Source organism: Gopherus evgoodei, chromosome 4 (genome assembly GCF_007399415.2).
Source record: "Gopherus evgoodei ecotype Sinaloan lineage chromosome 4, rGopEvg1_v1.p, whole genome shotgun sequence".
In the NCBI taxonomy this organism is placed as follows: Eukaryota; Metazoa; Chordata; order Testudines; family Testudinidae; genus Gopherus; species Gopherus evgoodei.
The window spans coordinates 32692144-32706815 of NC_044325.1; the positions used below are offsets into that span (position 1 = coordinate 32692144).

A 14672-nucleotide genomic window follows, 5' to 3' on the forward strand; every position below is an offset into this window, starting at 1 on the left:
GAAAAAAATTAATCATTTTCTGCAAGTAAGTATTTTGCAGCCTATCAGAATGCTTTCACATTCATGCAGCTGTAGACTCAAGCTATATTTCTAATTTCAAAATCTTAGAGGAAGAAACTTACTAGAGAAAGATAGACCTCATCATGGGCCTGTTTAGCAGAATATTTGCTTTTATAATACAGCCAATGAAAACTTCATCCAGATCATTAGAAACACTTGAAAACAGCCCTTCTCCATGCTCTGCCTGTTTCTACAATATTTGAAGTCTGACTGTTCTGTAAACTAGATACTAGTAAAGTGCAGCTGAGGTTCTTGTACTAGATTTGTGAGACTCAGAACTTTATATCTGTGTATTAAATGCTTGTTAAAGGTGCCAGACTGAAAGCTGTAAAGAGTGACATATTGACCCTATCCACTGAACAAGAACAGCATTGACTCCATGGTATTCCCTCAGTGCCTTGCCAACTTGCCTCAGTCCTGGAAAGGACCACTTTTATGAGTCAGAGAGGGTGCTGTGATTCAATCTCTATAGTCAATCAGTGCTTGGCCTGACTGCTGAGCTTTCCAGTAGTGGTTAGTTTGCATGTGTGTCCACTGGGAAATGAAATTAAGCACACTTGTGTAGTGTGTACCTCTGTATATATGGTAATTTTTGAGAGAGAATGGGTGATAAAATCAGTCTCTCCAAAACCCTTGTTTTAAATGCTTTGATTGTCTTCATGAGAAAAATGTTCTCATTTTTAAACATTGTTTGGAAAAGAAGCAAGAAGGCTTCTAAGCTTTGAGTCAGGGCAGGAGGTTGTTAGGGGAGTGTCCCTGTGGCTGTATTCCACAGACAAAAACTTAGTTAATGAAGAGTTGGGTTGCCTAGGGGTATTTCATTCTTCCAAAATGTCAGTTTTAGTTAAACCTTAGACCTCTGAAAACCAGGAAGCCTTAATTTTGCCCTTCTGGAGCTGGCAGTAGCCACTGGGAATAGTTCAGTAAGAATGAGGTGTAAAGGTTAACAAACTACCATGGGACATCAAAGATGAGAATGGTCTGTGGGTTCAGTGATGGGTTACTGAAAGTATAGTGTTAGATGAATCTTGTAGGGTAAAAGGTGAAGAACTGTAAAAGGGGATGAAGAGGTTATACAATTTAACAAGTGTGAGCTTTTCTGTTGAGGAGACTCACTGAGTGTAATGTAGGAGTAAGTGGCTTCTCTTGAGTACACCTGACCAAAACACAAGTTTTGCCTTACAAATTAAAGGTGTTAGATTCCATCCTACAGTGCTCATGTTCCCTATTTTTTGAAAGTTCTGTAGTATCTGCAAGAACATATTGATAGTATGTATGTCATGAGAGTGTTGGGGCCTGCACAAGGAGGGCAGCATTGCACAGCTGTGTAGCTTTACTCTGTATTGCCTAGTTTCCAAGGGTTGAGGAACAATTAGAGCCATAGTTCCACTTCCAACCCCAGGTATGTGCCCTCCCCCCAAAAAAGGGGGGAAGAAAGAGTTAGTTTTGTAAAGTGATGTTTTTAGGAGAGTGTATCTTGAAAATACCTTGCTCAGATAACCCCAGATTTGTACTAATAACCCTCCTCCAGGAGGCACAGCAAATGTTTAGACATTCCAAGTAAGTGTGCAGATTTTAGAGAACTTAGACTAGTCAACCTTTAAACACAAATCAATACCTCAACCTTAACTTAAGCAGAGCTGCTGCTCTGCTGTAATATATGTAAATAGGTAAACTCAGTAGATGGTGCTAAATTTTTTTTAGATGAATAAAAGTAGTTGTGTACTGCAAATGGTTTCCTTTGTGCAGCTCTTTACATCAGATTTTAACCAGACTGGTGAGTGTGAAGGGCATATTGAAAAGGCAGTGGAAAGTGGTATTGCAGAAATTCCACTAGGGAATACACCCATTCCTTTTTTCTTGACTTACTGTACTTACGACCAGCCCAGACAGTGGGTGTTATACAGTGGGTGTTACAGCACATGGAAACAGAAAAATAAAAACTTCTGTTATGTAATTCCCTCTCTAAAGGGAGCTGGTTAGTTGGAGAGTGCTCAGTTCTCCTCTTGTCCTCAGCATATAGACCCTCTTCAGACTAGAATCATAGAAACATAGGGCTTGAAGGGACCTCAAGAGGTCATCTAGTCCATCCTCCTGTGCTGAGGCAGGACCCAAGTCAACTTAGATCATCCCTGACAAATGTTTGTCTAGCCTGTTCTTAAAAATTTCCAATGATGGGGATTCCATACTGGCTGATGAACCTGAGGTGTTTCTTTGTCAGCAGCCTTGCTCTGCCTCCTTGGCACACTTAGTGTGAACTGTGATACTGACCAAAATCAGCTGAGCCAAAAGGCTGACCACCAGTCATATGAAATAAGCCTCTCCACTACAAACATGGGTATTCATGAGCACAACTTAACTGTAGAGAAGTTTATCTTGTGTCTTGACCCACCTGCATAACTTGTCAGACGTCCCCAGTGGAGAGGGAGTTCAGTAATAAAAAAGACCAAAACCAATATATATTATATCAGATCCCAAAAATCATGAAATCGGCCCCCAAGTTATGAGATCTTATATTACATAAGATCTCATAACTTGGGGGCTGATTTCATGATTTTTGGGGTCTGATCTATGATTTTTGGACCCTTATTGGAAATACTGTAACTTTGGGTAATCTACAAGTTTAGCTACCTCACTGCTCAACCCCTTTCCATATCATTAGTATATTAAACAACATGGTACCTAGCATACAACAATGATGCACTGCTGTTAACCTTTTGCCATGATATTTAATCCTACTTGCTCTCTGTCTCCTGGTCAGGTTTTGATCCATAACAATATTATGCCCCTCACCCCTTGCCTGCTAAATTTCTTTAGCAGAGCTTTTTGGAAGTCTAAATACATTGTCAGCTGGTTTTTCCTTCATCCAATATTTTGACATGCTCAGAGAATTCTAAGAGATTAGTGGGAGACAATTTCCTTTGCCTCATGATATCAGCAAGTCACTAAGAGACAAACTTTCAAAAGTGGCCACTAGTGTTGGGTGTCTCAAATTGGGAGCCTAGCTGTAGATGACTAGTGCCTGATTTTTTCAGAGGTTCAAAGCACAGGTAGTTCCCACTGACTTTAGTTGGACTTGTGTTGAGCACCTGTGAAAATCCTAGCCTTTCTGGCTAAAGCAGAGCATCCAAAATTAGAGACTGCTTTGGAAAGTGCTGGTCTTAACCTCTCTGTCCCTCAGTTTCCTCACCTGTAAAATAGAGACAGCTTCTAAACTCTCTGGGAAGATGATAGCATTAAAATTTGTAAAACAATCTAGCTCCTCAGGTGGAAGACTCCATAGAAGTATAACACATGATATTATATCCATATTTAATTTCTATATTCATTTCTGCAGTCAGCATAAACTTCCGTACATCTGTCTAGTAATATATCTCTGTAATGTCTGTGCTGATAAATTCTTGTTTCAGTCCTAAGTGGAGCACAGGATCTGATCCAAGAGGTGAATATAGTTGAACAGCTCAGTAATAGCAACCATAATGTAATTAAATATAACATCCTTGAAAGAGGGGGAAGGAATGCATAGAAATCCTACCACAGTAGCACTGAACGTCAAAAAAGGGAAATGCAGAAAAATGAGGAAGCTAGTTAAAAGGAACAGTAACGAGTGAAATGCCTCAAAGCTGCATGAAAACATTTTAAAAACATAATAGATGCTCAAACTATATGTATGCCCCAGATTTAAAAAAAAGGGGGGGGGCATAAGAGGACCAAAAAATGTCGCCATGGCTACCAGCAAAATAAAAGAAGTGATTAGAGTCAAAAAGGCATCCTTTAAAAAATGGAAGTCAAATCCTACTGAGAGAAATCAGAGCATAACTCTGGCAAGTCTAGTGCAAAAGTATAGTTAGGAAGGCCAAAAAAGAATTTGAAGAGCAACCAGCAAAAGACACAAAAACTAACAGCAATTTTTTTAAAGTACATCAGAATCAGGAAGGCTGCTATCAGTTGGGCCACTGGGTGACCAAGCTGCTAAAGGAACACTCAAGGAAAACTAGCCCATTGCAGAAAACCTAAATGAATTCTTTGCTTTGGTCTTCAGGGGATGTGAGGGAGATTCCGACACCTAAACCATTCTTTTTACGTGACAACTCTCAGAAACTCTCTCAGATTGAGGTGTCAGTAGAGGAGGCCTTGGAACAGCCTAATAAACAATAATAAGACATCAAGACGAAATGGTATTCACCCAAGAGTTCTGAATGGAACTCAGATATGAAATAGCGTATATACCACAGTTAATAGTTCTGCAATTGCTTAAATCAGCCTCTGTACCAGATCAGTGGAGGATAGCTAATGTAATGCCGTTTTTTTAAAAAAAGGATCCAGAGGGGATCATAGCAATTACAGACCAGTAAGCCAAAATTCAGTACCAAGCAGATTGGTTGAAATAATAGTAAAGAAGAGAATTATCAGACACATAGATGAACACGATATGTTGGGGAAGAGTCAACACAGCTCTTGTAAATGGAAGTCACGCCTCACCAATCTATTATAATTCTTTGAGGATGTCAACAAGCATGTGGACCAGGGTGATCCAATTGCTAAAGTATACTTGGACTTTCAGAAACCCTTGGACAAGGTCCCGCATGAAAGGCTTGTAAGCAAAGTAGCCAACCATCAGATAGGAGGGAAGGTCCTCTCATGGATAAGTAAGTGGTTAAAAGATTGGAAATAAAGGGTCGGAATAAAAGGTTACTTCTTTGAATGATTGCTTATGTCTATTCCATATTGGGGGTGTGTGCTTGCCACATGCACCAGTGCCAGAAGTTTTTCCCTCAGCAGTATCCATAGGGGTCCAGCTCTGGGGGCCCGTGGAGTGGTGCCACCAGCTCCCCCCACCCTCAGTTTCTTTTTGCCACCAGTAACGGTTCTGGAACATCTGCTGCTTTGTCTAGTGTTGTTTCGTTTTCTGTTCTTGTGAACTTTGAAAACCTCTAATATAGTTGTATATAGTTAGTAGTTCCTTAGTTACCCTTAGTAGTAGTTCTCAACTTTTCATTAGTCCCAAACGAGTCTCAGCTGGAGAACGGGGCGTGGCCCGGTCCCCAAGCTTTAAGCCCTGCGATCGCTGCAAACAGCCTATGCGTGTCAGCAATTCACATACCAGCTGCCTAAGGTGCTTAGGCATGGGGTACATAAGTGACAAGTGCTGTATCTGCAAGTCCTTCAAATCTAGAATGAAGAAAGAGTGTGATATCTATCTGAAAGCACTCCTAATGGAGTCGGCACTCCAGCACTGGAGCAGTGGTCCAACTCCACACTGAGCACCACGGTCTCCACGCACAATGCTCCGCCAGTTCCGTCCATGAGCCAGAACCGGTCCCACTCCACGGCTCCAGGGAAGAAGACTGGGAGGGGAAGATCTCCTACCTCCTATAAGGGACAGGAGAGGGCTGGGAGTGAGCCACAACCTGTGCCGGATAGCTTAACATCCTGTTCGGAAAGTCAGGCCACAGCTCAAGTTGAGTGGTGTAGCCCATCCCATACTTCGCCTGAGACCCTGGACAGTGGTGCAGGCCCTACCCAGCTTCAGGTGCTGTCAGTGCTCAAAGTTCTTTGAGCAGCTCAAGAGATCCTGATACTCCTGGTGCCGCTCACACTGGCTTCCATGGTATCCTGGTCTTGGGGAAAACCTGCGCTGGGACCTAGCATACCGATCCTCATTGAGAGGGACATCCCACCAGCATTCGTCCACCTAAAGCTGTCATGCCTCAGGACTAAAGAGGTAGGTTCAGTGGAACCCTCTTTGGTCCCAACACTGGGAGCACCAATTGAGGGACTTGAGGCATACCTCTCCAGTAGACCCTCTGAGGCATATGCCACCTGGCAAGAACTCCCGGGACCAATCAGACACCAGAGACTGCTGATTGCTGGGCCGTCATCACCTGTCTCCAAGAAGGGGGTCGCCCTATTCAGGACGATCCTCCCAGCAATCGGCCTATAGTAGCTCCAGGTCCCTTTCAACATCCCGGTACCGGTTGAGTTGCGTGAGGCATGGATTGCTGGGTATCCAAAGCAGATCTGCCAAATGCCATTGGTCCCTGAGAGCCCAACCAAGACAGTCTGACAAGTCAGTTTTTGGACACAGCATCCGTCACTGGTTGGACAAGAGCCACCGCTCATCTCGATCCTGGTCACCCAGTACTTATCACTCCACAGGTAGCTCTGGCTTGGAGCAAAGTTCCTTGCCTGTGGGATAAGCCCAGTACTGGCAGTGTCATTTACATTATCGGCAACAAAACCTGTCCCATGGCCCCAAGCACAGTGGCTGATGCCATGGTATCAGTGGAACCTTTGGGAGTTCACTCAACCTTCCCAGGCTGCCTAATTGGTGTCAGGCACCTCAGAGAGGCCAGTGGCCTCGGTATCCCGTCCACCTCCGGTGCTGAAGACTTAAGGGAGTAAGACCCCACAGGTCCAGGAGGACACAGGGAAGCAAGCTGCTGGACCAACAATGGATATGGCAGTTCCTGCAGCACCAGCATTGTCCTCGTCGTTACCAGGCGAAGCTATTACGGGACCCCCATGCAGTTCCTCAGGATAACAACAAAGCACACCAGGAGCTTTTGAAGAGGGTCACTTCTAACCTGGGGCTTCAGTCAGAGGAATTGGAAGAGCCTTCAGACTTTCTGTTTGTTGTCCTCTGTTCCTCTGCTCTTGCCAGGGTGGCTCTAACCCTTTTGTGAAGGGGTTTCCAGAATCACTAATGTCCTGTGGCAGACCCCCTCTTCCCTGGCCCCTATCTGTAAAAGGGCCAAACACAAGTACTTTGTACTGACCAAAGGACACAATTACTTATACTCCCAGTCAGCCCCTAATTCCCTTGTGGTTGAGGCGGTTAACCACAAGGAGAAGCAAGGACAACCTGGGGCCACCCCAAAAATAAAGACTCGAGGAGGTTGGATCTCTTTGGATGTAAGGTTTATTCGTCTTCCAGCCTTCAGTTGAGAGTGGCTAACCACCAACCCCTCCTTGGCTGAGGTGACTTTAATATGAGGTAAGCCATGGCCAAGTTCGAAGGGTTGCTCCCCGAGGCTTCCAAGAAGGAGTTCTGAGCGATCCTCGATGAGGACACAACTGCAGCCGGGGCGGTCCTCAGGGCGGCAGCAGATGCTGCTGATGTTGCCCACACCAGGGTTTCCGCTATCTCTGTGCAGCGAGTCTCTTGGCTGTCCACTGAGGCCCAGCAGTCAATGCAGGACCTGCCCTTTGGTGGCGGGGTCTTATTTGCTGAGCAAACAGACAGCAAGTTGCATGGCCTCAAGGACTCCCACATCACCCTGAAAACCTTGGGTCTCTACATCCCACCCTTGGCGTGTAAGTGGTTCAAACCACAGTAGCCTCAGTGCCAGGGGAGCCAGCCTCAGCAGGACCAGCCCCATAAACAAGCCAAGGGTTACAAGCACTGCCTGAGCTACACACCTCCATCCTCAACCTAGTTGGGCTGGACCTGTAATAAGCAAGGGGCCAAATGGTCATTTTAAGGATGCGCCTGAAGGCGATTTACCAGACTATTCCCAGGATCCATTTTTCCCAGTGTTCTCCGACTGCCTTTCCCCTTTCCTCCCAGCGTGGACTGCTATAACTTCGGACCACTGGGTCCTTAGCACAGTGGAATGGGGTTATATCCTCTAGTTCCTTTCTACCCACCCTTCCCACCCGCCTCCTCTGTTCCTCTTCAGGGACCCCTCTCACGAGAGTCTTCTGATGCAGGAGGTAAAGGGGTTACTACAGCTGGGTGTGATGGAAGAACAACAAGGGGTTCTATTCCCGGTACTTTTTAATCCCAAAGGCCAAGAGTGATGTACAGCCCATCCTGGACCTGCGAGACCTCAACAAGTACCTACAGCAGCTAAAGTTCCACATGGTCTCTCTGGCTTATGTTATCCCCTCCCTGGATCCGGAAGACTGGTATGGCGCCCTCAACTTGAAGGATGCATACTTCCACATAGCAATCTTTTGAGGACACAGATGCATCCTCCGGTTTACGGTGGGGGTCCCACCACTACCAGTTTACAGTCCTCTTGTTCAGCCTGGTGACAGCACCGTGGGTATTTATCAAGTGTATGTCGGCGGTGGTGGCTTACCTCAGGCTCAGGGTTATCCAGATCTATCGTACCCCGAAGACTGGCTCATCAAGGGTGGTTCCAGGTCTGAAGTCCAAAGAAATGTTGCAGTATTTCAAGCCACGTGCCACTCTCTGGGCCTACTGGTGAACGACAAAAAGTCAACGTTAGTGCCAGTGCAGAAGATAGAGTTAATTGGAGCAGTCCTTGACACTATCTGCTCTACTTGCGCCAGAGCGTTCCTGCCACTGGAAAGGTTCCACACGATGGCAAGCCTCATCGAGGAAGTCTCCGCGTTCCCTCTGATTACAGCCAGGGTCTGCCTGCGCCTTCTGCGTCAAATGGCAGCGTGCACTTATGTGGTCCGCCATGCCAGGCTCTGGATGAGGCCCCTGCAACTATGGCTGGTGATGGTCTATTCCCAGTCCTGAGACCCCCTGGAGAAGATCGTTATCATTCCCTTGGTGATATTTACTTCACTGAGATGGTGGACTGACTGCAGGACAGTCCTAGAACGGGTTCCGTTCAACAGCCTCCTCACTCCACTGAGTTGGTGTCAGACGCCTCGGACCTCAGCTGGGGTGCACATCTCAGCAACCTCCAGACAGCGGGAATGTGGTCCCCGGAGGACGTGCGGTTATACTTAAACATCAAAGAGTTCCAAGCAGTCCGGCTGGTGTGTGGAGTCTTCTTGCAGTCTTCTTGGAGTCTGTCAGGCAGGGTGGTACGAGTCCTGATGGACAACATGGCCTTGATGTTCTACATCGACAGGCAAGGGGGAGCTAGCTCGTTAGCTCTCTGTCAGGAGGCGCTCTGTCTGTGGGGCTTCTGCATCAACCACAAAATCCACCAGGAAGCTTACCACCTTCCCAGCATCAGGAATACGTACAGACCAGCTCAGCAGTGACTTCTTCTGCCGCTGTGAGTGGTCGCTCCATACAGTGGTAACCTGCATGATCTTCCAAAGGTGGGGAACTCCCCAAGTGGACCTGTTTGCTACCAGACAAAACAGGAAATGTCTCTAGTTTTGTTCTCAACAGGGTCTGAGCAAGGACTCCTGCCTGATGCCTTCCTTCTGTCATGGTCAGGGAGCCTGATGTACGCATTCCCTCCAATTGCACTCAGCAGCAGGGCCCTGGCAAAGATCAATAGAGACCAGGCATGGGCTATCATGAGCGCCCCGGTGTGGCCTTGCCAGCATTGGTTCGGCATGCTCATGAGCCTGTCGGTGGCCCCTCCCTGGCCCCAGCCCAACCAACCAGACCTGCTGGTGTAGGACCATGGTCAGCTCTTACACCCCTGCCTCGAGTCCCTCCATCTCTTGGCATGGATGCTGCATGGCTGAACCCAGAGGAGTGGACCTGTTCGGAAGGAGTCCAACAGGTCTTCCTGGAAAGTAGGAATCCCTCAACTAGACTGACTAACCTGGCCAAATGGACAAGGTTTTCCCGCTGGGTGTCCAAATAGGGCATCTCTTCCTCCATATAGGCTGTCCTAAACTACCTGCTCCATTTGAGGAACCAAGGCCTGGCACACTCTTCCATTAGAGTGTATCTCCGCTTTTCACCTGCCAATCCAAGGACAAACGGTGTTCTCCCATGACATGATGGTTGGATTCTTGTGAGGGCTGGAGAGATTTTCCTGCAGGTGTGGGATCCCGTCCTGCAATGGGATCTTAACTTGGTTCTCTCTAGGCTCACTGCCCACCCTTTGAACTGCTGGGGTCCTACTCCCTTTCCTATCTGTCATGGAAGGTCGCATTCCTGGTGACGGTGACATCACTGAAACAGGTCTCAGAAATTGACCTCAGACTCGCCATACATGGTCTACTACAAAGATAAGGTTAAGTTGCGACCCCACCTGGCCTTCCTGCCAAAGGTGGTCTCCACCTTCCATATGAACCAGGACATCTTACTCCCAGTGTTCTGTCCCAAACTGCACAAGACCAGTGAAGAGACGCTTCTTCACGCCCTGGACATCCAGAGGACCTTGGCTTTTTACTTAGAACATACCAAGCCTTTCCATAAATCAACTCAGCTCTTCATCTCTACAGTGGATAGGATGAAGGGTCACCTGGAGTCCTCACAGAGGATTTCCAATTGGATCACCTCACACATAAAGACCTGTTATGGCCTGGTGGGGATTCCGCAACCACAGATTGTCAGAGCCCACTCAATGAGAGCTCAGGCATCTTTGGTGGCCTTCCTGGTGCACATCCCTATCCGGGATATCTGTAGAGCCGCAATGTGGTCCTCAGTCCACATGTTTACCGCTCATTATACTATCGCTCAACAGGCCAGGGATGATGCTGGGTTTGGCAGAACGATGTTGCAATCTACACATCCGTGAACTCCTACCCACCTCCAGGGGTACTGCTTGGGAGTCACCTAAAATGGAATGGACATGAGCAAGCACTCAAAGAAGAAAATACAGTTATCTTTTTCGTACTGGTGTTCTTCGAGATGTGTTGCTCACGTCCATTCCATGACCTGTCCTCCTTCACCACTGTTGGAGTTTCTGGCAAGAAGGAACTGAGGGTAGGGGAAGCTGACAGGGCCCCTTATACCATGTTATGCATGCGCCACTCCAGGGGGTTGCCAGAGCCGGTCCCCTATGTATAGTGCTGAGGGAAAAACTTCTGGCACTGGTGCATTTGGCAAGTGCACACACCTAATATAGAATGGATATGAGCAACACGTCAAAGAACACCAGTTACAGAAACGGTAATTGTCTTTTTTCACAGTGGAGAGAGGTAAATGAACAGTATAGGTCCCAATACAGATCTTTGGGGATGCTAACGTATTCATAAATACGGAAAGCCGGGTAAAGAGTGAGGTGGCAAAGTTTTGCAGATGATAACTATTTTGAGTAATTTAGTAAGTCCAAAGCTGATTTAAAGAATTACAAAGGGTTCTCACAAAATGGCAGAGGAAATTCAGTGTTGATAAATGCAAAGTAATGCATATCGGGGAAAATAATTATCCCTACTATATAGGCAAAATGGTGGGTTCTAAATTAGCTGTTACCACTCAAGAAAGAGATCTTGGAGTTGTGGATAGTTCTCTGAAAACATCTGCTTGTGTGCAGCAGCAGACAAAAAAGCTAACAATGTTAGGAGCCATTAGGAAAGGGACAGATAATAAGACAGAAAATATCACAATGCCACTATATACATCCATGGTACATCCACACCTTGAATAGTGTGTGCAGTTCTGGACATCCAATCTCTAAAAAGGTTATATTAGAATTGGAAAGGTGTAGTGAAGGGAACAAAAATTATTAGGGGTATGGAACAGCTTCCATGTAGGAAGAGATTAAAAAGACTGGGACCATTCAATTTAGAAAAAAGATGACTGGGTATATAGTAGAGGTCTATAAAATCATGAATTGTATGGAGAAAGTGAATAGGGAAGTGTTATTTTACTCCTTCATATAACAGGAGAATCAAAGGTCGCCCAATGAAATTAACAGGCAACAAGTTTAAAACAAAAGGAAGTACTTCTTCACACAAGGCACAGACAATATGTGGAATTCATTGCCAGGGTATGTTGTGAAGGCCAAAAGAATAACTGGGTTCAAGAAAGTATTAGAATTCATGGAGGATAAATCCATCAATGGCTATTTGCCAAGATGGTCAGAGATGTAAACCCATGCTCTGGGTGTGGCTAAACCTTTGACTGCCAGAAGCGAGGACTGGTCACTCAATATTGCCTTGTTCGCTTCATTCCCTCTGAATCCTCTGGCACTGGCCACCAGGAAGACAGGATACTGGGCTAGATGGATCATTGATCTGACCCAGCATGACCATTCTTACATTCTTATATATGTTCTGCTTGACCTACTAAAAGTCTGTGGCAAAGTCAAACAATACCTGAAAAAGTATTTCTCCTCCTCTCTCTTCAATCGAAGCTCCAGCCTTAAAGCAGACAGAAGGAAAGCGCTTTGGGTTTCCTGAGAAATCTTGCATTTTACAAACTGAATCCTTAAGTTTGGCCTCACCTTGAAAATGGCCAAAATTTCAGACAATGCTGTTACTTCCCCTTGAATGTCTAATTTGTTTTCTCTTGTTTTGAAATAAATCAAAATTATATAGTCCCTCTAATTGCAACTGCCATGAATTCAAGTCATTCATCTCCCGGAGGGCCAGAGCTTTCATCAGTACGCCATTGGCATGAAGTATTGCAGTGCTGCATATTCATCATCCAAGCTGAGACACCAGCTACAGGGCCCCAGTTTTTTTCTCTGAACGAAAGGAAAACAGTCCCCTTTCCAGCCCCTTAATAAGGGATTCTATCCAATAACAATGCAGCCTCTGCACGAGGCACGTTTACTTGTAAAGTTTGCAGTAGGAGAGGCTTTCCTTAAATCTGTGTCTTTTATCCTGGCAGGCTCCCCAAGATTGTTGTGAGGAGTCTAGCCAGTTGGTGAGCTCTGTAATCTAAACCAGCTGTCTCCAGACTGAGGCCCCCATTTGCATTGTTTAACATACTTAGAAAATGAAGTGTTCATTTTTAACATTCCTCCTTCAATTGGTTTAATGCTGAATTACAGAAGAGAACTAAGCAAAACCAGGTGCTTTTGCTGTATTCTCTCCAGCGTCTGAGGAGGAGCAGACCTCTCTCTGCCCTTTCTATTATTTGGTATTTCATTCTTTGGAATACAAATGACTGAGGAACTCAAGTGCTAGCAGAACGCCGATGTTCAGACACGTTTTTTAGTTATTCAGCTTGCAGACTCCTTTTTTCCTTCTTTCCTAACTAATGTTGGACATGCAAGAAGTAAAGAGGTAGGTACTGTGCATCAAACTATTTTACTGACTGAATGGAAACCTACTCATGGAAAACATCTGTGGCTACGAGTCACTATGCCAGTTCACTTGCTAAAGCCATTTGCAAAGAAACAGATCTTAATGGTCAGAGAGAGGGTAAAGCTGTTTTTGTTTGTTATAAAAGCTATGCTGTCTAGCAATTTCTGTCTTGATCTATGCTGTATTCTGCATTTAGGAATCTGTCTCTTGTGGGAATGCTGAATTGCTACAGTAAAGGGTCTTCTGGCTGAAATCACGGCTGCTTTCTCTGCAGATATGGTTCACAGTAATTGATTTAAACTTCACTAGCTATTGTTACAGAAGATCATTGCTATTTTATAATAATTTGTCTGCTGATTAAACCAACAGGACCAGCTTAAAGCAATGTTGGTTGTGTTGTGTTGTGTTATATGTCTGTTAATAATTCTCCGGGGGACATGGGATCTGATAGTGTAAAGTCAATTGAAGTAGTGATTGCAGCCCAAACCCACTTCAGGAAATCTCTGTTTTGCTCTATCACGTTCCTCATAACTCAGAAGAATCTAGTGGCTCTTAATTCTTGAAACTGAAGGATGTATGTAGTTGTGGATACTATCAGTAAGTAAATATGAATTTTTGCTGTACATCAAAGAGTAGCCCTGTTGGGCACTTTTAACATAGAACAATAAAACGTTTCATTTCCTTCCGTTATTCCTCTTTCTAAATGAATGTGCAGTAATGTACACGGTGCATGCCTGAGAAAATGTGTTCTATCCCTCAAAAGGATTTAAGAGATCCATAAAAGAGATACAGTCCTAAATAGATGATGCAGTGCCTTAAATGCATTACCTCCATTTCTAGGGAAAAGTCTTTACAGAATTTGCCTGTTTGTGTCACTACAAAACTTGCCAAACAAACAACATTTGCCTGTTACACAGCACCATGAACAACTATGTTAGAGGTTGTGTGTACTTTTCAGTGCTTATTCCTCAACTAAACATACTGGTGTTTTAAAATGTGCCTGTCAGTTTGTGAGTATTCTTGTCTGATGTATCTAATAGGTTGTGTCCAGTACTTTGACTTGCTATATAAATCATAAACAGAGCTAAAAGATCCTGTAGGGAAAGTTGGCTGCTCCTTTAAGTAGCAGAACTGAGGCCACCTAAAATTTTCCTGCTTCCCATGTTGTTTTTTGAAATATATTGTATACGCTATAGACATTCAGTAATAGTCTCCAGCGTAAATGAGACATGGCTCTAAAATGACCTTTATATAAGGAAACTGGAAAACACTGAAATTAAAGTACACAAAATAAAATAAATTTCTTATTGTTCTTTCCAGATTCAAATCTGGCACTAGTTAATATCCATCACTTTGATTTGGCCAGGGTATTTATATGGGCAAAGCATACTTCCAGGGCTCAGTCTATAGCCAAATATTTAATAGCAAAGGGCCAGATCCTGTCACTGAGAAGTTCCTTGCTTTACAAAAAGTCCTTTGGAAATACATAGGCCAGACTCTCAGCTTCTGTAAATCAACATAGTTTCATTGAAGACACTGATTTATATCAGCTGATGACCTGGCACAATGTATTTACTTGCAGAGCAAGATAATACTCAAATGTGAGTAAAAAGCTACAATCTGCTCCCAAGAAATCAGTTGATTTTGAGAGTACTTTCTTGGGGATGAAGCATGGTCTAGCCCTGTTAATGACTTGCTCTGTGGGGTTTGTGCTTCAGTTTATCCATTTGTAAATTGTG

The 14672-nt window shown here is 44.8% G+C and overlaps 1 protein-coding gene across 2 annotated transcripts in view; it reads left to right on the forward strand.

The window, feature by feature from the left end:
• The first annotated feature begins 12507 nt into the window (after positions 1-12507).
• The window catches only part of FBLN5 (fibulin 5), a 64419-nt gene continuing 62254 nt past the window's right edge, over positions 12508-14672 (forward strand). For both annotated transcript variants that reach the window (XM_030558906.1, XM_030558907.1), the window contains exon 1: positions 12508-12912. In XM_030558906.1, coding sequence (XP_030414766.1) covers positions 12887-12912 — 26 coding nt within the window. In that variant the 5' untranslated portion in view covers positions 12508-12886. The remainder of the gene's footprint in view (positions 12913-14672) is intronic.